This window comes from Semicossyphus pulcher, unplaced genomic scaffold (assembly GCF_022749685.1).
Source record: "Semicossyphus pulcher isolate SPU_LCO1_2020_fin unplaced genomic scaffold, fSemPul1.0.p SCAF_18, whole genome shotgun sequence".
NCBI lineage: Eukaryota > Metazoa > Chordata > Actinopteri > Labriformes > Labridae > Semicossyphus > Semicossyphus pulcher.
The window spans coordinates 3,820,134-3,843,415 of record NW_027211691.1 but is presented as its reverse complement, the minus strand read 5'-3'; the positions used below and the strand labels follow the sequence as shown (position 1 = coordinate 3,843,415).

The window sequence follows — 23,282 nt, the reverse complement described above, 5'->3', positions numbered from 1 at the left end:
GTCTGTCTGGAGGGAGCGAGAGGGAGCAGAGGAAAGGTGTCAAAGATGGAAAGAAGGACCAGAAAGACGAAGAGAGATATGAGACCTACATGAAGACCTAAACCAGACTAAGGTTGTGTTTGTCTCTCCTCACATGCCCTCATCAGATGGTTAGGCAGCCTCTCACCTCCCTCCTAATCCTGTTATGTCAGAGATGAAACAAATATTTTCTCATATCATTTTTCAGCAGGGTCCAGAGCTCAGGAGTTTGCCTAATTCTGCAGGCTTTTCGGCCGTGCAGCATCAGAGCTGACATGAAATATGAGCGCTGGCACGTATAGCTAGCATAGCAATAATGAAGCAGACAGTTCCCCTCTTTTCAATTAAAGGGAGTTACTCAAGTGTGCTTTCTATAAATTCCACCGCACTCACTGTTGCGCTGCCAAGTTCCAACTCCTCAAAAAGCCACAGGAAATATAATACAATATTCAATTTCCACCTGCCTCAGGTGGGGCTCTTCTTTAAGACCAAGTTTCTGTCAGCAGGCCTTTAGCCAGGCCCCCAGATCCCTCATTTTGTGGTCAGTCAGTTTTCCCTTCAATTCTGCTCCTGTTAGATGCTAATAGGCTTGGCCCTTGCCTCGTTGTTACGCAGTATATTGATGTGGCCTTGCCAGTTTGTTCTTGGAGCTTAATGACATGTAAAGGTGCGGCAGTTGACGCTGGTACCAATTGGAAAGTTTCAGCTATTTGTGATGAATGAGCTCATTTTCAGACAAACTGGACTGTATTCCTTGTGTACCAGACTTGGTATCCCATGAATAACTGGATTGAGATCCAGGTAGCCCTCCAAGTTTTATGACTAGCCCTGTTATGTTCATCAACTCTACTCCTTGAAGGCAACAATAGACTTGGCCTTTGGGCTCTTATCTTATTTTTTGTCTAACACAAAATATACCTTACTCCTGGTCCCGTTACACAGGAAGATCACAGAGAGGAAATTGTTCTAAACTTCTCACCCTGCAGCAACAGCTCTCTGTGAGTCATTAAGCCCCCACACCCAGCGCCGACAATAAAACCTGGCAAATCATCTCTGGTTCAGGACTCAGCCTGTAAACCTATACCACCCCAAAGATCTACTTGAACTGTCTGTGGTCAGCACGCCTGTGCTCTGGTCCCCTCTGAGGTCTGTATTTATTGTTTTAGGGGAAAAGGAAAGCTTATGGAGAGGTGAGAAAATACCTGCAGGTTGCTTTAAAGGAAAAAGGAAGCCTCCATCCCTTAAAAGAGATGACCTTCGGATTCATTCAGCCTCCTGAACAGCCAGGCTTTATAAGCCTGTGTAGACTGTTTTATTCTTACGCCTTTGCTATTGTAGTGACTGTAAATTTAAGAAACTTTGCAAAGACTTCGGTAACAGTGATTTCCATTCCATTTCCATATGTGGTGAAAAAAAAATCTTCCTGACACAACCTGGCTTATTATTTACGGTTTGAAAACCTCACCTGAATCCAAAATAAATCTCCTTCCTTGCAATGTTATACTCTGCCCTCGGCTACCTTCCAAATATTTTCTTAGGAGTTGAATGGTCGACTGAAGCATGAAGTCAAAAAGATCATGCTCAATGTCCACAAATATGCGTCTCTGAATTGCGCCAGAGAAACTAGAAGATGAATGAAGCCAAGGCAAGGTTGTGATAGGGGCAGGGGAAAGGAGGAGGCAAACCCCTTACTACTAAAGACAAGCAGCAGGACGGCCTTTTGACTACTGAATAACCTTAAAAGTCATTGATTTTAACCATATCTATCTTAGGGGACAAATGAGGAGGGGCCTACAGATCCACCAGTCCCCATTCTATCAGCCAAATGTCTGTATTGGCAATCAAGGAAATCTCTGGAGTGATCCCACAACCATTATTCCAGGTCACTCTGGTTGACCCCGTTTTGTATTCATTCTGAAGAAAAAGGACTCAAAGTGAAACCAGAAGGTCTGCGCAATACGAAACCTATCTTAATGGGAAATGGATCATAGGAGCAATACACATAATAAAGAAAATTGGGTTAATGATGCGACTGTATTTATGGCCCCCTCGTGGCCTCAGAACATGCGTACAGTTGTTCACCTGGAGCTTTTTAAGATAGTCTTAACAGATTTATACACTTAAAGAACTCAATCAATCAAAGTGAGTAAGTCAGTGCATTTGCTTTAGGCCCTCAGTCATTCATTATTCAGCTCTCTCAGACAGTGGTAGCTGTACAGGGCCCCTAAAAAAGAAGGGGCAGTGCTTTACTTCCTGCATCACACAGATTGTTGTGTGCCTTCTGCTCATTCTCAGCTCACAATAGTTTGCCTTTGGTTACTTCATGTATAAACCTTAGAAGTTAGTAATGAACCAAATCTGCAGTATATTTGCTGATTGTAACTTTACTGTTGGGACTGCTGAAACTGCAACTGGACTTTCTGTAGATTCTCAAATGTCGTTTACCTGACTGTTCAGAATTTCTCAAAATGACTTTTAAATTGATTAAAATATTTCTAACAACAAAAATCATCTCTGGTTGGGGGTCTATATTCTGATAACTGTATTGTAATATCCATGTAGTAGGTCTATAGATTTTTATCTTTGTCCAAACTGTAACCTTCTTTCTAAGTACTTTTGATTTGTATGAAACAAAACCACTTGGCTAGGTTTAGGAATAATATGGCTCTGGGCTTAACAATAACATGTCAACATCATAGATTGTTGACACAGTGGTCTCCTGGGTGGCAGAGAAACAGCTTTGCTATTAGTGTCCCAGAGCTCGCCGAAGTAAGCGCTGCAGAAACATGCAAAAACGACGGCCAAGTTGCTTAATTAAGTTATGCCACATTCCTTTGTCTTTCTTCCGGTAATGTTTTTGTTCTGTGCAACGTTACAGGCTGCAGAGCAAACAGAAAACTTGCATTGGGGTTTTTAGCAGTGTCTCAAGACGATCATAGTATGTACACAACTGGTTGTACAAAATACACGGCGTCTACAGAGGTGTGTCGGGGGGCCTCTCTGCTCCTTTTTCCAGGACCTTTAGGAGGAAACATATCCCCATATCTAAATGATGTGCCTGTCATGCTTGTTGGCCCACTGCCTTGTTCTCTCTCTCTCTCTTTTGTACATTAGATCTACTGCTAGTTTTTAATTAGCAGTCACATTCTCCAGGCCTTTTCACAACAAGAGAGAGAGAGGGGCAGGCTCCAGACCATTCTGTGAGGGGTCATGGTCAAGGAAAGGGACTGTGTATGTGTGAATTCTCTGCTTAATAATGTTGACATATTTGCACAATAAGCAGTTGATGACCAAGTGTCAACGGTACTCTTAATAGACTCTTGAACAACTCCCCTACTATGGAGACAATTGGAAATGCTATTAAGTGGCAGCTGTTAACTCTACATGACTAATTACAGGCTCTGCTTGCATTTTATATTGCTACGACTGCCTACATGTGTCTGGCATGTCATTTTTAAAGCAATTCCCATGTCCAGCAGCAAAATGTACTTTGGACAATGTAATAATTTGGATGTCACTTACAGAGATTAAAAAAGTGAAACTAAATATTTTCAAAGAAAGACATTTAATCTAAAGATTGTCTGAGACAAGCTATTCCATATGTTAGATGCATAATCATATCTTCTTCAGTTTGCTGTCCTTTGTGCAAACCTACTAAGTGAGCCGTATTGACCATGTTGACTGGACGCTGTCATTTCTAACATCTACTCCATGATGGTACTGTCATCTGCATAACTGTTCATGAAGCACAGCATCCAGGACCTGATGCCATCATACCAGCTTTAACGGCAGCCCTCTGTAAACTGATCAACTGTAACACAAGAAAAAGCAGATCTCAACTGTTCTTCTTCTGCTTCTTGAGTAAACGTATCATATCACAGCTATTCTAGCTGCAACCCAGTACGCCTGTCTGTATTCCTCTCTTCCTGTCCCCTAACTAAGTCTAGGCTACCATACCGTGGTGCCTTGACAAGAGATCAGCCCCAGGTGGATTAACGGAGGCCTGATACTGGATCCGCTCTGGTAGGTAGACATAGAAACTGCAGTGGGAGAAAAATTGTCAAACTCAACCGTTCCGACCTGAAGTTTTCTGGGCAGTGGACATTAACCAGAGTCCTTGAAACTCCTTGCAGGACCCAGGAACAGAAACACTATCCAGCCCTGTGATCTCCAGACCCCTCTTTCTCCTTCCATCAGCACACCTCTCCATCTATCAGGCTCTCGCTCTCTTGCACGCTCTCTCCCTCTGTCTGTGCCAGACTTTACTTGGTGTAGTGTGTCTGGATTAGTGTTTGTAAGGCATGCTGTTTCCTCGGATATACCTTTACATTGACAATTGTTTGCTTGTTACTGTTGGTCATAAAGAGAACATAAATACAGTTAGAACAACTGAATTTCATTACTATGGATTCTCAAAAGGGTCTCCAAAGTGTCTGACCCTTAACCTCAACAGTGATACTTAGCAGTGGTTGGGGCTCTTGTCTCGAGAAGATGAAGATCGATGTCGTGTTTTCGTTCCCGTCGATCCTTGTTGAAATTCTTTCATATCGATTCTTGTTGATGTTAGTGTTTTTCTTCACATATTTTTTTCTCCTGCATGTTGCTGTGTGTATTTTAAGCCTGCAGGGTATTTCTGGAAGCAAACACAACTTAGTCTGAAGCCTCGGTGGAGACGGGACACACACTGCTTCTTTTGTAGCATGTTTTTTATAAGCTTCAGTGAAGGTGCACATTCATTCATCTTTTCTCGGCCTCGACTTCAGGCAGCTTTCCTCTGCACGAGCTTTAAGCATTTTTTCCGGCCCTTTCTGCCTCGTTTACATAAGAGAAGCACTATTTTCTCATTAGAGAAGCATCAGAGACGTATTCTTTGATTCTGTTGTGTCTTAAGTTGTACTTTGGTTTAAGCTAAGCCCTCCTTGGCTGGAGCACACTGACTCTCTCTGTTGTTTTTTTATTCCACCTGGCCACCTCTCGTGTTTGCCAGGAGCACTACTGCCTAACCAAAGGGACAGAGAGTAGGCTTTGTAAAAAGCAGGGTAATGACTTTAAAATACATAAATGCGTCATGGACAGGCACTTGGAAAATGTCCTGAACTGTAAATAAAAGCATTTCAATCTCGCATTTGCTCACCGAGCAAAGCAGAAATTCCACAGTTACTAAGTAAGCCGAGGTGGCGGAGCAACAACTACCTAAGCAGATGTCACTAGGACTGTGGTATGTTGGAGTGTTGAAGACAACTGGCAACCTCTCATTTATTTCATCTGTTTTCTTACAAAGATGATGAGGACAGATGAAGTAACCGGAGCTGCCTGCCTGTCATTTTACGGGCTTCGACTGCAGAAGAACAGACGGAGGATTCAGAGCTCAGGGTGGAGTTGTTGGGACTTCATGAACAGTAGAGAGTCACTATTCAAATATGACGTGGCTGTGTGAATTTAAACAGATGAGGATGAAAATTTCCAGGAATTGCCCTAGAGTGGCAGACTAGATGCCATAAAACATGGAACATACAGACAGCAGCTCAGCTCTGTTCCCCTTCAGACACACTCCAGCCAACAGTTTTTTGATCAATGTTCTTTTTCAAACAGAGAATGGGGCAGTCATTAATAGTCCCATGTTATCCATTACCATAGCAATCAAATTGCTTTTCTTGCAAACTGTCAAAATTCGATTTAATCGAGGGGGATTTCTTACTGGGATCGGCTCCTACCATCAAGGGGTTGGCCTCGTCGTCGACCTGATCAATGCCCTGTCCTCAAACTGTCCTCTGTCAGTTCTGGTCTGGCCATGTTCCCTGGGAGGCTGCTGAGTGCGGGCTCTGCTGTCCGCTTGTCCGGCTCCAGTGCCAGGCCCCAGGCTTGAGAAACCTCCTGTGCCAGGGCTCTTTTACTAGTTTTGTACATATATAAACTCTGCTCTTCCTTTCAGGGCTTTAACTGAGCTAACAAGCGAACGGAAACAAGTAAACAATCTGTCCATCGGAAAGTTTAAGGAGTGAGATTTTAGGCATAGTAGCAGTCGGACATCAGAATGAAAAGAAGAAAAGATTTTACCTACAAAATATGATCCAGTTTCAGCCAAATTTAGTGAATAAGGTTGTAAAGTGCTGTTTTTGTACAGTCATCAGTGAGGCTCCGCTCCCAGGAACACTTGGATGGGGTTCATAAACAACAAAATTAACTTATTCGTCAACTGTTTTTGGCAAAGAGTGTGGATAATATACATCGTCAGGAAATATCCTTCAATGTCACAATACATTGAGTGCTTCTTTAAACAGTGAAGTCTACTCTGGCATACTTTAACACCACGCCAAGGTTGTCATTTAGCCTCATCACAGCACTCGTGCAAGTTCTTGTGCCTCTCCAGGCCGTTGCTTGTTCTTTCTAATACCATTTGTCTGTCTTGTTCGTGGGGCCTCTAGTCTCTAGCTCTACAGCTGAGCAGAGGAACCATCTGCCTCCCTCAGGCCTACAACAGATTACCTCCACGACACGCCTAATGCACCATGTTTTATAGCCGAGTAATGTCGGCTTTACGCAGGGATTTGAACCTCTAAGCTGACCTTGAAACATGGCTGCTCTGTTGGCTGAGTCACAGCCCTAACCGGTCATGATTTATCACCAATGACTGCTTGGAAAAGTCAAGCTGTAATGGCCGTACCTGTTTAAGGCCGACAGTTGAGCTTGAGTTATGCCTATGCTAAGAAGTTTAACACATTATTCTGTTGCATTTTTCTCACCAGAAAGTCATTAAACCTCTGAAAACAGACCTCCTCTGTCGGCTGCCACAGGAGTGATTGCATAATCATGTTTAAATTGATCTAAAACAAAGAGTATAAAAGCTGGAACCTTTGTTCTATTTGCAGCAGAAAGCTAAGGCTTGTGTTTTGTGTCATCATTTAGTCAATTGTTAAGGATGGCATTGCATATTTTCATGTGAGGTGTTAAACAGGGTGTGGGCTGCCCCCAAACGGGTTGGAAGAGATCTTTTTTTGGCATAGTCCTGTTTATATCAATCTAAAAAAAAGAAACCATAATAGCTCGAGCATAATCTGGGCGATGAGAAGCATTTGAGGTTGAGAACGACATCAGAGTTAGCAAAAATGTCAGTGTAGGCACTGGGAGGTAAAGTGCTCAGAAGTGTAAAGCTGATTTTAGTATCTTTGTATTGTGGACTCTCTGCTGGTGATCAAAGACAGATGACAACTTGAAAAGATTCAAATGAACTCATCTGCACATGTTGTTTTGCTTATCAGAACTTTCTCCAAATTTCTAGCTATAAGGGCCAGCAAACTGGAAAACATTTCCTTGGGGGAAGTCATTAGCAGGGACAGATCTTGGCCTGTGATTGTGTCATCTCAAATTCACCTCTCTCCCTCTGGCATTCACAGCATCCACGATGAGGCTACAGTCGAGATGAAAACATGAGTTCTGTAGTGAGGAGGAGACATCATGTCCAACAATCCTAAAACAGATGTTTTAATTGCACATCTGTAGCTGCTTACAGTGTGACAGCAAACAAAGCTTTCCTTGTCGCTTTCTGTCCCACTGAGTGATTCTCTCTCTCCATCTGTGTGTGTTTGCATCCCCATGTGTGCCTTACAGACATATAGTTTGCCCAGAGGCCTCTCTATAACTCTCTCTCCCCAGCTAGAGGGCCCTCTGATCTGCCATCATGCTGTGTGTTTCTGGGACTTACAGCTGGAGGCTCCAGGACCGGGGCCCAGCTATCAGTCAGACTCGTGGCCCAGCTCCTCTTCACCGCGCTGGGCTGTGGGGAGAGTCGGGAGAGGCTGTTGGGAGGATAGTCGTCCCTGTCTGTTCTCTGATGGGACCTGACAGCAGCCTGTACGCTGTCAACACATTCCTGCACAGCTTCTCCTAAATCACAAAGGGGATTGCTGCAGTGTTTTGTGTGTGTGTGTGTCTGTGTGTGTATGCTGGACTATGAGTGTGTGAGTGCTGCATGTGTGTGTGTTGCAAGCGCATGAAGAAATGATTCCTTCTGTGCTCAGATTTGACTGATGAACTGTTTTTTGTGTGTAAATGAGTTTACATGGAGTCGGGCTACTTTCCATTTTAGAAACTCTCCAGAGATGCAGCTTTGTCTCTCAACATTGTGCAGTCGCAGTGTTGAGACTGATAAGGAAATGTTTAGCCAATTTAACCCGACTGTTGAAATGATTTGGAATCCTCACCAGGCCACTTGAGCATATCAGATGCAGGGTGGAAAACTGGATTGTTTGTACAGTGGATAAGCGAGCTGAAATACTTAGAAGCACGCAGTTGTGCTCAGCCTTGTGTGAAAGAGCTGTGTGTGTGCTGATGGTGCTTTTGATCTACAAAGGGTGTATGTAAGTCTAAGATGGTGTGGATGGAGGCTGTACATGTTTTCATACATGTGTGCTTGTAGCAGTGCACATGGGTTAATGTGTGCACACTTTACCCACACGTGTGTGTGTGTTTGCTGAGGGAGGCCTCGTCATGGCCTCTGCAGCCCAACACCGACCTCGATCCGCTCTCTCTCTGTCTCTTACTGATGAACACAATCTGTTCTTTCAGATCCATGAATGGCTGCAGAAATATGAAGAGAGGAAACCCGTGCCCGTCCTGGACAGCGCTGCAGCTCTGGCCCAAGAAGTAAGTTCAGAAGAAAGAATCACAAAGTGTCTTAGTCAAGTGTTTGGCCACCAACAGCTCCAGAACAGCTTCAGTACTCCTTGGCAGAGGTTTCTTCAAGTCTCTGGAAACCTCTTGATAAGCTAAACATCATTCTTCCAAAAAAATCTCATTTGGACTTTTGATTAGACCTCGGAAAGCACTGTCCAAAATGATGTTTAAAAACCTCCGATACACTCTGAGAAGTAAAGGTTCCTAAAAGGGTTCTGCTGTTTAACCAAGAACCATTTGCTGCTTTGAAGACTTGGATCTTCAGGGTTTTTTTGTAAGACTGATGCCCAGTTTGGACCAAAGATTCACAAGGAGACAAAAACGTTTTAGCAGGAAAAAGTTTAAGCGGTGTGAACTGATGATTTGATATTTTCAGCAGATATCCAGTTCTGCAGAATCTCAGACAGATTTATTGAAGAGTGTTTAAAAACTAGTATGCTTTGCCTTCAACACTGTAATGTGAGTCGCTTGTTTGCAAGTGTGGTTCCAACATATATGCCAGGTCGTACTTTCATCTAAAGCCTGAACTCATCTGTATGTGTTCGGGGGACTCTGCATCTTGTTTCTCTAGTCTATCTAGCTTTTCCCCTTCATTTGTCACCGGCCTACTCGCACACTGTGTCTTGCGTGCCCTGTCTAACTGTTTGTGTGGATAAAACATGATTTGTTTATACTCTGATCCAAAGAGACTCGGTGTAAGCTGGCTGGTAATTTGTCTTGTTCTAAAGTACAACAGTTAGATATTGTGCAGATTGAACTTAAAAACTTCAGATCACCGGTGCCAAAAGCCCCAGACAGGAACTCAACACTCTTCTCAGTAGCCTTGGAAATGTCTGTCGTCTTTCACCTTTTACCCTGGAGTGAACTCTGAACTCTCCCATTCTTAGTTTTGTTTACTCGCTCTCTTTTGCAACAACACCACACTGTCCATTCCCGACACCCACCGCTTACCCTGCTGCCCACTCTCTGCCCAGAAGTCCAGACATGCACAACAAAATAAAGCTCTGCAAGGACTAATCATTTCCCTTGGACAGAAACCGAATGGAAAGGCGACTCATTCAGAGAAAGGCTGAAGATGGATGGTGAACAACTGACCGCAGCAGACAAACTACAGATTGTTGTGGAGAGAATGATTGTGGTCATACAACCAGGCGAAGCGACAACACGTTGAATATCCATGAAACATCATTACAGCATCACCTCTCGCGTGCAGGACCTCGTCATTATTTAATGAGAAGTCATCACACAGACAGTAATAGTACAAACAGGACCACTGATGAGGATTTTCTTCCGCTGGCCCTGCTGTTCTCGTCAAGCTGTGAAAGAAATTTAGCCTGATTAATCTAGTAAATTTCCGGTGTCCAGACATTTGTTACTGTGTTGTTCATCTGCAATATTTATTGAGAGCCAAGTGTGCACATGAGCATGCACCGCACACATCCCCATGTGCACCCACACCTGTGTAAACCCCAGAGCCAGCCTGGCATGGTGAGCGGAGAGGAGAAGTCCTCCTTGCTGGTGTGTGGTTTTGTTTGAAATCCCCAGCTCTGTTTATTGTAATCAAAGTGCCTCCGACTGTTCCACCTCCTCCTAAAGAGCCCGCAGCCATACATCATCCTAATTAGTACTGAGTCAAGGAAAGACGGGACAAAGAGGGGCTGAAATTTCTTACGGGCAGTTGGGGTAAAGACTAAAAAGGAAAGAGTGCAGAGTGTCCCGAGACTGTCACGAGAGGAAAGTGGTCTGAAGTGGTTTTTCTGACCTTGCGGGCCACAAGTGTCAGCAGAGGAGTCAGAACGTTACATACTGGAAGGCTATGTGTATTGAAGAGGGTTAAGGTCAAAGTTAAGACTACTAAGAAGTCAGAAAAACCAGCCACTTTTCTGGCCGAATGATAAGCTTAGTTGGTAATTGAGAGGCTGACGATAAGAAATGAGAAGCCAACCCTTCATTCGACCAAAGTAGTAACTTAAGTGTCTGAAAATCCACTACATAGGTTCTTGGTTTCTGGACATTTGCCTCCAAGGTTCATAATTGCTCAGATGATTATCAGAAGTGGCACATGTGAAGTAGCGATCGGGCAGGCTGTACTGATTGGGCAGCGACAGTTTGCTCACCTGTGCGTGCTAGTTATCAGCCTTAGAGGCTGCTGTCCAGCGAAACAAGAAGCCAATCCGTCCTTTCTGTATCTGTTTCGTGTGGGTTTTGCGACAGCCTTGCACCTGTAAGAGACTAGTGGCAGGTCAAGAATCTATTATGGGAGAAGAGAGCATGAGAGCTGTTTATGATCCCCTGCACTCTTTCTTTTCAAATATTGAAACCATTATTCAAAAGCTACACATCTTCTGAACATTGTGATACTAAAGTGACATTTTTCAGGTGGACAACTAAATAGATTTGTTTCGTTTGTTTTTGAGATCCTCTCTCTATAGCTGTGTCCTAATCCAGGGGCTGCAGCCTCGAAGGCCGATTGCGTCAAAGGCTGTCCCATGTCGATGGCTCCTTCAGATGCGTCCTCCTTCTCCCGAGCGAAGGATCCATCGGGTACATCCTTTGCGGCCCAACGTATCCCGAAATTCATTGCCAATTTAAACGAGATGGCGGACTATTAAATGACAGAGGAAGACACTTTTATATGTAAATGTTTTTGGTTTCAACTTTAATCGGATAGGTAGCGATACACATGTTGAAGATAACGAAAGGGCCCTAGAAACAAATTATCTTTAACATAGGAGGTTAAGTTCAAGACGTTTGTTATGCCAGCTAGTTAGCCCGCTAGCTACCTGTTGCTAGGCGACAGAATAGCGTTTGGTGACACAAGGGTAAGGGCGGGACAGCTGGTGACAGAAAATCCTCCGTAGACCAGACCGTCTCATTTGAGTTCGGCTTTAACGGTCTACGCAGGCTATGAATGGAGCATCCTCCATAGACCACCTCCTTCGAAGGCTGCAGCCCCTGGATTGGGACACAGCTTATATCTCTATATCTGGCAACTGGTACCTCCTCTCTTAGGTGGTGCTGAATTGTCAGCACTGCTAACATCATTTTAAAGGACTTACATGTGAGACCATGAATGTAAAGTTAAAACTGCAGGATAACTTAACAATTATTGTTATTATTAAACAGTTTTTGAGGGGAAGATAATGCACTGAATATCTTGTGTTATAGAGGGTGCAAAGGGCTGCTTCTGTTCCTCTTCCCTCAGTCTTTGCTCTGCCTCCTCAGGTTGTGGCACAATGCCACAGACTGTTCAAGAGACCCCCAACTATCAGCCTCAATCTTTCCCTCCCCCTTACAGATTTTCTTTCTTGTTCTTTTTGTCAAATTACAGACTTTCAAATTTATGCTTCCTGGTAAATGCCCCGCAAAGCGTCTCCCCGGGATTATCAGGTATCAGAATAAAGCCCAGAGACGGCGTATCAAAGCGTCTCACAGCACACCACAATCCCGAGTCCCCCCCCATCGCTGGCTACTCAGAAAAGAGGAACTCTCCTAACCCGGAGCGCTGCAGTGTGTTTTTAAAGCGGATCGTTTTTCACCCGTGTCACCGCTCCAAATGAACGTTATTGAAGTGGTGACTGAGGTCTGAAGTGCAACACGAGAGATCTACAGTTAGATGAAATTCATTTCGGGCTTGGGTTTCGGGTAATGGACGCTTAATTTATTGCCTAACATAAAATGACACTTCAACCCCCGTCTGCCCCTGTCTGCCCCCGGCTGCACTGTCTAGCACACACAGCAGGTGACCGTGCCCCCGCTCAAACACACCAGCACCGCCAACGCCGCCTGAAACACGATCGATACTGGGCCTGGGGTTAGGTGCTGCATTACATACATATAAAGACATGTCGCTGGATGACTGCACACACACTTTCATGGATGTACAAACACATTTATTACAGTGTGTCTCCAGCTCCTCATTAAGGACTGAAATAGAAGCACTCTTGCCTCATTGTGGAATGAAAACACCACATTACATTAATCAAAAAGGGGTAAATCAGCGTCAGACGAGAAGCAGCTACATGTAGGTTCCAGTCTGTTGTTTCAATCAGTGTCTATCAATGCCGCCCTGAGTCACCTCAGAAGTAAGCTGCCACTTGTCCCAAATCAGCATCCATCGCTTAAAGAGGCTGTATGATCTGCTGCCTAACTCGTATCCTTCTTCCTCCTTTTTTCCTTCCCTGGCGTCCTTCCCAATGTCTTCATACTCACCCAAATACCTGCTGTAACTCAGAGAGCCCACTGGGTGCCATCAGAGAGCACTGGTCTGCAGTCCATACCTTGAACTATGGGAGAGAGCCAGACAGACAGAAACAAAGGAGGCCTTCTAACGTCAGGTGGCTCTTCAGTTTGCCCTATCATGACTAAAAATTGTCTTTTTTGCTGAGCTCTACACTGATCTAAAATCTGGTATGTCACTATTGGAGTTGTTAGATTATGAGTACAATAAAAGCTCACCTCTATAGATTGTGAAGTATATTTTCTCAATGTTAATGCAGCTACACAATTTGTACCCTCCTGTTTTTAAAAATATTTTCTGTTAAAGGGGCGTTCATGTATCTGCAAACCTGTGCTCTATTTTAGATTTGTTTTGGGTCTAAATGACGAATGGGCTCAAAAACATTTAGAATTGCTCCAGTAGATCTCTTCATCCGCAGTCACAAAATGAGCTGTAATGGCTGCATATTAATCATTCTGGGAAAATTGACTAGATCGATGTACATCCACTAGACGTGATTGTCTGACCAATACTGTCTGAACACATCACAGAGAGGGCTGCTTAAGAGAGAGAGATTTTTGTTAAAGTTATAATCTGGAAGAGCTCAGGTTTGTTCTCTTTGGCGGCTCCTATGGCGACGAACGGTAATTGCAAGAGAATGAAAATCTAAATGAAAATCTTCGAGATTATATCTTTAAAGTCCTTTTTTAATTACCCAACAGCTTTAACATCACTCTTTATAACCGCCAGACTCCACTGACATTGACATTTTCTCTTGCAGAACACAAGAGCAGCTGATTTACCGCTGCCTCGATCGGTTACTTTTTTGCACCAAAGTCACACACAAAAAACCAACCAGTTGAGGCAGCTGGTCGTGTACGTGGAAAGTATTAAAACTGTCACTTAGGACAGACAGAAAAGCAAAAGGAAGAAAAATCTAATCAATGAGCGAAATCGACCAAGACACAAAGGACGATATCGAACAATTCATACTTCAACACTCAGCGATGCCAAAAATAGCGATAATGATGATAAGATGTGATGCAGGCCAATAACCGTTCCCAGAAATACAAGTGAGACAGGATATTGGAAATTCAGCACTTTGAGTCCTTGAGCCACTCCCAGTCCTGACTCATGATACACTCATAAACTCCTGCAAACATTTAACCTTGTTGATAGAAGCTTTAGACTCTCTTTACACCTTCTGTTTCTGATTATTTGACTCCTTTTCATTCTTGTCCATCACATTTTTATCAGCACATTTATGAGAGACGTTCTGCTTTCCACTGAGCTCACATTTATTGTCAAACTTTGGGTTGATATTCGACAAAGCTCGAGCTTTAGAAGTTCCAGTATATTCTGTATGTTTCTCAGGAATGATCCTTAAGAATACTTGTGGACTTAAGTCCCTTTTAGACACCTTTTCTTTTAAAGCATGAAGTGATTCCTTTTTAATTTAGTTTTTTCCAAGTGTGTGAAAGCCATTGTGAAGACTGTGATACTTTAAAAATGTTATTGGCCCTATACCATGTGACTGTAGAAAGAATCAAAAGGCTGTATGAAAAAATTCTGATTAAATTCTATATAAATTGTCTTATTGATTTGTTACCCATCCAATCAAGCCAAGGTGACTTAATCCATCAATAGAAGAGACACTGACGGGCTCAGATCAGATTTTTTTTTCATACTTAAAATAAAAGAGCTTCAGAATAATGTCAGCTTGATAAATAGACAGTTGTATATCAAAGCAGCGAGCCTTTAGCCGTTCAGGGTCAAGGGAGCGCTATAAAGTGACATGCTGGGATCAAACTTATCCAAACACTGCGCTGCCTGCCATGACATTTAACAAATGAAATAAACACAGTCTCAAAGGAGACCAGCATCATTTTTTCTCCCCCTCCCCTCCCTCCCTCTCTGAAGGTCTGAGGATGGAAAATGTGACTCCAACGTGGAAGGTAGAGATCAGAGTCAAACATGTCACATCTGTCCTCCACGCTGAGTTATGGGACAAGGTGCTTTAATAAGACAATATGAGGGACTGGAAATTTACAGTTCTCTGTCTGTGTTTGCCTCCTTCCCATCGCTGTAAGCAGCTTAGAGATGACATGATACATGGTGGTGTATCGGAGCTAGATATTTTCCCCCTCTAAAGACCCTGACCCAGACTCCCCTTCATCTCTACCTGTCTCTCCTACTTTATACTTCTCTAACTTTCTGTTTTTCTTCTTTTCTTTGTCAAGTCCTTTGTTTTTTCTCTCTCTGTCTCTCCACACTTTCACTGCAAAAAGTAAAATCTAAGTTTTTATTTAGCATTTCACTTGTTTGGACTTATTTTTGTTCTTATTTAACTTGTTGCTGATTGTATTACTGGCAGAATTATAAAGCTGTTTGATCAACACTGACAAGTAAAAAAAACATGTTTTTTTCAAAGTCATAATTTCTAATGTCAAGCTTGTTACCCTTTTAATCAGCTTCACACACTCTAATAAGAACAGATAATCAAACTAAATCCGGTCATATTGTCGATCTTACACCACAGCACAGCAGTCATGTATTGCTATAGACACACAGGGACAAAGACAGTATATATTTTCTATTTAGGGAACACAGTGAGTCATTTAATCCGTTTCTGATTGATCCCTATCATACTTGACTTTGACATAAGCGTAGCAAAGAAATGTATTTGTGTGGATTTATTTTTAGGACATTTTTCTTATAATGACTTATTGTACATATGATATACAGTTTTTCCCTTTGAATTTAAGTGTATTTAGTCTTATTTCAAGACGATTGCATTGAGTCGGTCATCTCAATCTGAAGGTTGGTTGTCGATCCATGATGGTTACAGTCACATGACGAAGTGTCCTTCAGCAAGACACTGAAGCCCAATGAATAATGCCATGAAGAACCATAGATCCTGATTGGAGATTGGCACATAGCAGCCTTTGCCAACAGTGTGTGTGTGAAAGGGTGAATGTGACATGTAGTTTACACGCACTGTGAGTGGTTGGAGAACGAGAAAAGCCCTTTAGAGGTGCAGTCTATTTACCATGAGATGCTCAATTTACATACAACTTACATCCTTTCTTTGTATCTTTTGTTTTATTTTGTGTAGCTCTGCTAGTTTAAAGTTTTCAGTGGGTTCTTTGGGACTAGATATTTATCTCCCAAATTTCGCCCGGGGATTAATAAAGTATTCCTGATTCTGATTTGTTCAAAGGAAACGAAATAGTTTTGGTCCTGTTGCAGATTCTTTTGCATCTTTTAGGTAATTTTCACCCCATTTATTGCTGACTTCTCTTTTTTGAGAGTTGACTCTTTGCAGGGTGTTTTCTCACCACTGTCTCCCTCTGACGTCTTTCAGGTTACATTTTTTTGTATATATGACAAAGTGAAGTTCTGCAGGTTTGACTGAGCTTCAGCAAGAATAACCTTGACCACAGGGACTATTCGTTAGTGGGGTCTCTCTCCCTCAGGGGGGTCAGTGCTAATGGAAATAATGAAAAGACCCCCCCAGCTAAAAGCTCATGCTCCTGCATTCGGCTAAAGTAACACAGCACCCTCCCTAACCCCAGTCTAACCCCTCGGCCCCCTGCCTTCACCGTCACTTCACCTCTGTTGCCTTATTCCCGCACCACAGGGGTCGTTAGTCACACAAACTGTAGGTTTTCCCAACCTCTGTCATCATCTGCACATTCCTCCAGTTCAGTTTATCTGCGGCACGATGACAAGAGAGGCACCAAAGTGATCAATGAGTCTCTTCACGCTTCTTTGCTACACAACGTCACGCTAAGACTTTTAGCTTACTCAGTCTGCGTGTAGCGTTGTTTCTGTAGGTTAAAAACTGGCTTTCTTATTCATAATGTTAGTTTTTATTACAGGACAGATAGCTATCCTGGATAGACATGCAAGAGGAGATCGAATGCCAAAGAATGACCATTTAATCGTACGAAAGACCTCAAATTAAATGGGTATTCTTGTAACTGCTAATGCAATATGCATTAGCAGAACACATCTTTAAAGTAGGGTCTAAATGATTAAAAGTACAATGCTTCAGCTAGTTATCTTACAGGCTAATGCAAGTGTGAGCAACAACATTCTGTCAGAGGTAAAAACAAGCATTTTTATATTGCACTTGCCTTAAAGTAATCTCGAAGATTTTCGTCTGTTTAAGCCTCTATCTATCGCTGATTGAGGTAACACAATGATGATTGCACCTATGGCCCACTGATGAAAGCCTTTGCATCTCCAGTATTACAGACAGGGTGTTTGGTGCAACTTTCATGGAAAAAATCCCAAGTGGCGCCCAGTTAGTGACGCGTTTTCCATCAGCAAGCAGTGGTTGGTCTGCCAGAGAGGGTAGGCAGAGCTAAGCGGCTGCTTTTAAACTCTCTGCAAGTGTTGCGAGTAAACAGTAATCTACTATGGCTGAACAAACAAAGAAAAGATGGATGACTACAGATACAACTTCAACAAGAAGTGAAAATCCAAAGAAAAAGAAACGAACTTGACGCTCAGATGAAGGCAAACTAAAAAGGAAAGCGACCGTCAGCCAGGAAAATCAAGAGTTACAACCGGAGCCAACCGTGGACGTCACACATGCAGCACTGTCTGGATATCTGGGAAGTGTGCTCCTGCAATTACCGTTCATCACCATAGGTGCCGCCAAAGAGAACGAAACTGAGATCTTCAAGATTATAACTCTAATGTGGCGCTTTTTTTCCCTTAAGGATAACATTGCAGTCATTACAGCCAAACTTATGACTGCAGGTTCTAGTAATCTACTGGAGCAATTCCAAAACTTTTTGTAATAAATACTAAATAGTCCTTTAGACCCCAAAATATGAATAAATAGGGCCTTGGTTAAAATTACCGGAACTCCCCTTAAAGCACAGCTGGACAGATAAATAGGTTGTGCACACCCATCGTAGTTTAAATATACTATATGCAGTGACGTGCGGTCAGGAGAGGCAGGGGAGGCAGAGCCTCACCTGTCATCATAAATAAAATATATAATAAACAGATAAATTAAATGGTTATATTTATCAAATGGTTTGAACTATAAACTGATTTTCCATTTAACTTAAACAATTTGGATCGTTTTTTATTAAAAATCGCTGAATTTTCACATTTCCGTTCAAATACGGGGAAGAGACGCACAGTGAGGCAGCAGCAAGCTGAGCCTCACCTTGGATTGCGCAATCCCTCACAAACTGTGCTCTGCCATGCAATGAGAGCGTGTTACTGTCTCTCTGTATGTCGCCAATAAAACACTTTCAAACACTTTTAATATATGCCCCCCTGGCTTTCCATAGTTTAGCTGATGTATATAATATATGTGTGTAACCTGTTTAGTGTGCTCAGCGATCTTACAACGGCAGTGAAGAGGCACTGGGTGAGGCAGGCAGTTTTCTTGCCTCAACGTAGGGGGCGCTGGTGAGCCCAGAAATGTTTATGCTACTCCGCAGCTGCAGAGTAAGTGACAGCGAACTAGCAACAACGAAGCAGGAAGTGCCACTACTCGCTGCCGCTGCCACGAATTGAGCCAGCCCTTGCTGTCAAATGGTGAATAATCTACTCTGTTGTTGGGTTCATATATTTGTAGATCTGATTCTGATGGAGTCAGTGCCTCACCAGCCATGAACTTCACCGCACGTCACTGACTATATGGTAACAGTGACTGTTTTAAAACCATGTGTCTCTTACATAATTTGTCCGAAACAATCGGTCCTGAGAGCTCTTTCAAGTTTCCAGGCCTTTTTGGACTCACACTAATTATAATTGTTATATAATTGTCATTTTCCTAGAGAACAGTGTCACTGATGCACTCAGATTGCTTGTTGAGTCCAACAGTCCGAAACACAAGACATTCAATTTAAAACAATGAACGGATCGATGTTGGAAAGCAGCTTTGTATCATTCCTAAAATAAAGATGATTTCTTCTGTTAAAGTAAAATCAAAGTGCAACAAAAACAACTGTTAAGCATTGTACAAAACACAAGTAACATGATGCACCGTATGAGCAGTGTGAAGAAACATGACTGTGCACTCGTGTGTCCTTCACACCACAGTCTGTGATCATCACTGGCCCTCGTTGTGTAGTCGGCATTCGCTCCTGATCCCAGTTCAGCACAAGAACGTCTTTGTGTGCACCGGCTCGCCTCTCCTCTCCACACTCACACCACGTCCAGGAGGATCACCCATAAATCAGAGCGCAGACGGAGGAGCGTGGCCTGGGCTTTAGAAGCCGAGTCTCCCGTCTCAGAGCTACCAGACATTCATCAGTAACGCGGTCCAGCTCAGTCCCACTGCTCCGAGATGCTCTCACAGCTCCTGCTGTTTCCAAGACGAATTGGACTGTTTTCTTTGTTCCTGAGATTTTCATTGAAAAATGATTCTCCTGAATTGTAAATTTAATCAAGAGAAGTGCGGATTCTAGGCCCCATGACAAGGTGTGACCTCACCTCCCATTAAGATGCACCTAATTTAAGGCAGCATCACGTTTCCTGTCTGATGAACCCCTGTCGCTTTGGGCCGACTGAATAAATCAAACACGGTCATCACTCTGTAATCCGAAGAGAGACTGCAAAAAAAAGTCTCCAGCAGAATACAGAAGGATTTTTAAATTCCTATGACCATGTTTAGAAGCCTTCAATGGTTGTAAATGCTTTCGTGTGTCTTTTCCTTTTTTAGTTGTCTGAGGAGCTGGAAGGGAAATCAGCCAATGGAGATATCAAAGAGCTTCTCCAACTGCTGGCCAAACCACACGTCAAGGTGAGTTTTGCTCCTGTTCATCATTACTGTCTTTATCCGTCCGTTATTCAGCACATTTTAAGCAACTACAAGGACTTAATTTCTCTGTCTGTGACCACAGCATGATATTACAGCCAATAGAAACATATAAAACTAAAAACAATAAAAACAATATTTACGCTGCATAATTGCAGTTATTTAAATATTATTTTGTAGCTTAGTTGGAAATATTTGCACTATATAACCCTTTTCCCATTGGTCAAAAAACCCACCACTTTGTCAAGTCAAGTCAGACTTTATTTGTATAGCACATTTAAAACAACCGAGTTGGCCAAAGTGCTGAACAGGCTCAAAGAATAGAAACAGGTTAAAGAATACAAAGTGCAAACAACCAATAAGAATAAAAGAAAAACAATAAAGTCAAGGTTTCAAACTCAACTCGAGTCAAACGCCAACGAGAGGAGGTGTGTCTTCAGCAGCGACTTAAAGGTTTCTAGGGTCCGAGCAGTTTTTACATGAACAGGTAAGCTCTTCCAAAGATTAGGGGCAGCCACCACAAATGCTCAGTCGCCACAGTTTTTCTATCTAGATCTGGGAACATCCAGGAGCATCTGATTTGTCGACCTTAGTGCTCTAACTGGAGTATGCAGGAGTTCTGCTAGATAAGGTGACGCCAGCCCATTTTTTTCCAGTTAAAAAACGAGCCGCTGCATTTTGCACTAACTGCAGACGACAGATGGATTTTGCATACTATTGTTTACTAAGGCTATTTCCGGCGCGTTTGCGACGTCAGGCAGTGACACAGCAGAAGGAGACCGAAAGGATGGGAAAAGAGACAATCGGCACCTCTAAGTGGGTCTTCCCTGGGCCTGCCTCAACACGCTAATTTCAGTGGGAAAGAGGTATAAGTGTCGCTATACACAGCACTGTGCCAGTTTCAGTGCAAATCAGCATAGACACAGAGGTGTCATGGACAACTTTGACATGGTCAAGTTTGATTTCATGGAGCGCTGGTTTAGCTCAGTTGGTAAAGCAGGCGCCGCACATCCTCAACGCACTGGTCACACGTTCGACTCCCAGTCTGCCGATCATGTGGTGCATCTCACCCCCCACTCTCTCCTCCCAACATGTCCTGTCTCTCTTCAGCTGTCCTATGAATAAAGGCAAAAGGCAAAAATTGATCTTTAAAAAAACCCAAAAAACTTTGTCATACATACATTTTTACAACTTCAGGTCAATTTTTAGAGGCTTAAAAAGACAGAAATAATGGGGCAGTGTGGATATCACACACTGACTGACTGACAAGCTTTTGCTGGTATTCTTACTGAATTCATCAACAGTGCAGATTTTTGCTGTTTATAATCTGCTGGTATTACAATGATGTCATTATCTTGCTGCACACGGAGAAAAGAGAAAAGCACTGTGTGGATCTTACTTTCTAATTCTGTCTCCTCGTCTCCTCGTCTGCTTGTCTTCGCTGGCCTCGTTATCCAGACGCAGACAGCCACAAAATGAATTTACACGTTTTTATTTTCAAATGCCGAACTCGGGCCATCCATCAGGCGCTGCAGGTGTCTCAGCCAGACAGAGCTGACTTCACGATCATGGCGGGACAGAGGGAGAGCTGGACCGGCTCCTTTTTTAATGCTCTGTCGTCATGCTTATTAGGGATCTGCCAGAAACAACAGCTCAGCATGAATCTCCCCCCACCACCAAACACACACACACAGGATACGGTGCATACAAATATTCAATACCTCTCAGAGAGGGTTGTAAAAAGACAGGGGAGGGCCCGAAAGGATGAGGCTTACAGCTCAGATCAGCTCGGGGGGTTCTGGATGTCAAGGCTGATGATGTCATTCCTAAAATTAAATCAGTTTTAAACATATAGAAAGAGTGATACGTATGAGATAAAAGGTTTGTGTTTAATTGAGTTCATCACATTTAACTAGCAATCAACACACACAATGCCAAAAAGACACAAGATGCTGAATACACACACTCCCACTCACACAGCCACTATCCCGTAGACAAATGGTGACCATCGATCACAGCCTCGCTCTCCTGCTTTGCTTCGTGGGGACGCTGTGATCTCCTTTGTCTCTGTCAACCTCGAAGTGAAATGTGCCGGCAAGCGATCAGCGCGCTCGCCACGGAGCATGCCTGTGTCAGAAATCCTGCGTTTATTATTTTAATCACGTTCAGTGGGAAGGTATTTGGCGTGGCAAAGGGTTGATCCATTAAACAGTGAGGCTCGTGAAAGTGATCGATAATGAAGCTTCGCAATCTTCAACTGAGGAGACGAGGAGGAGTGAAGGTGGGAGACGTGACAACTGGCCAGGTGCACACACACACACACACACACACACACACACACACACAGACCAATTCAATGCCGTTCACACTTACATAGGAGTTTTGGTTTAGGTTCATACATCTTCTATTTTCAATCATTAAGGACGGCTATTGTAATGCTCTCAGTTCTTTTCAGGGTCAGGTTTATATGTGTAAAAAAGAATCTACTAAGCATCCAGTACGGCTGATTTGGCTTTTGATATTAACAAACTGATAGGAAATGTCTGATAAATGACTAACAAGTACAAACGTTCTGGAATTGCTCCAATAGATCGCTTCAGCCTGCAGCTGTTAAAAGGCTATACTGGCTTTAACGTGGGCTGCACGGTGGTGCAGCTAGAAGGTCACTGGTTCAAACCCCGGTTTTGACAATGTTGGCCTTTCTGTGTGGAGTTTGCATGTTCTCCCCGTGCATGCGTGGGTTCTCTCGGGGGTCTCCGGCTTCCTCTCACAGTCCAAAGACATGCTGGTTAGGTTCGTTGGTGACTCTTAATTGTCACCAATTGTTGGTGTGAGTGCGAAAGGTTGTCTGTCTCTGTGTCAGCCCTGTGATTGACTGACAACCAGTCCAGGGTGTACCCCACCTCTCGCCCAATGACCGCTGGGATAGGCTCCAGCCCCCCCCGCGACCCTGAACAGGATAAGTGGTATAGATAATGGATGGATGGCTTTGACATAATCTTTGTAGGTGTATGCGTTCAAAGTATTTCCACTAATATTTGTGTTTTTACAGCTGACAAGATGAAGATTAAGATGTTTTTTTAACCACAAACAGTCATTACATTGCTCTCTGCCACGATCAGTTAGTTATCCTTGTGTCATTGTGTGTTACACTAATATTTTGTTGGATCCGAACTGATCATTTAAAATGCCATGATCAACCATTTACACTTACCTTTAAAACTTAATATGACCCAGGTTTAAAAGCACTGCAATTCCCTTTTAATACAAGTTATGGCCACTGCAAACACTACAGCGGACCCTTCAGCCCTCTTAAAGCTCATACCTCAATGACAGCGAACCACTCAACTTCTAATTGAGATTATGGAGCAACTCAACACCCCTGACATCTGTGAAAGAAATAGATCTGACTTATAAATGCTGTGTAAACTGTGCTGCCCCCCACCAGGACCAAATCATCTCCGGCTTCTGCTCAGGATGAGCGTCTCCAATATTTACTTGTCGTCACTCTTTTTGTATTTACTCTCTTCAATGCTGTCGCTCTGTTCTCCACACGCTGCTCATTCGACCTCCACTACAGTG

The 23,282-nt window shown here is 43.2% G+C and overlaps 1 protein-coding gene across 1 annotated transcript in view; it reads left to right on the top strand.

Moving 5' to 3' along the window:
* Positions 1 to 23,282, top strand: part of mpp7a (MAGUK p55 scaffold protein 7a) — a 158,388-nt gene that overhangs the window by 63,639 nt on the left and 71,467 nt on the right. Inside the window, exons 4-5 of the mRNA XM_069667718.1 lie at positions 8,584 to 8,661; positions 19,605 to 19,685. Of these exons, the coding sequence (XP_069523819.1) occupies positions 8,584 to 8,661; positions 19,605 to 19,685 (159 nt within the window). The remainder of the gene's footprint in view (positions 1 to 8,583; positions 8,662 to 19,604; positions 19,686 to 23,282) is intronic.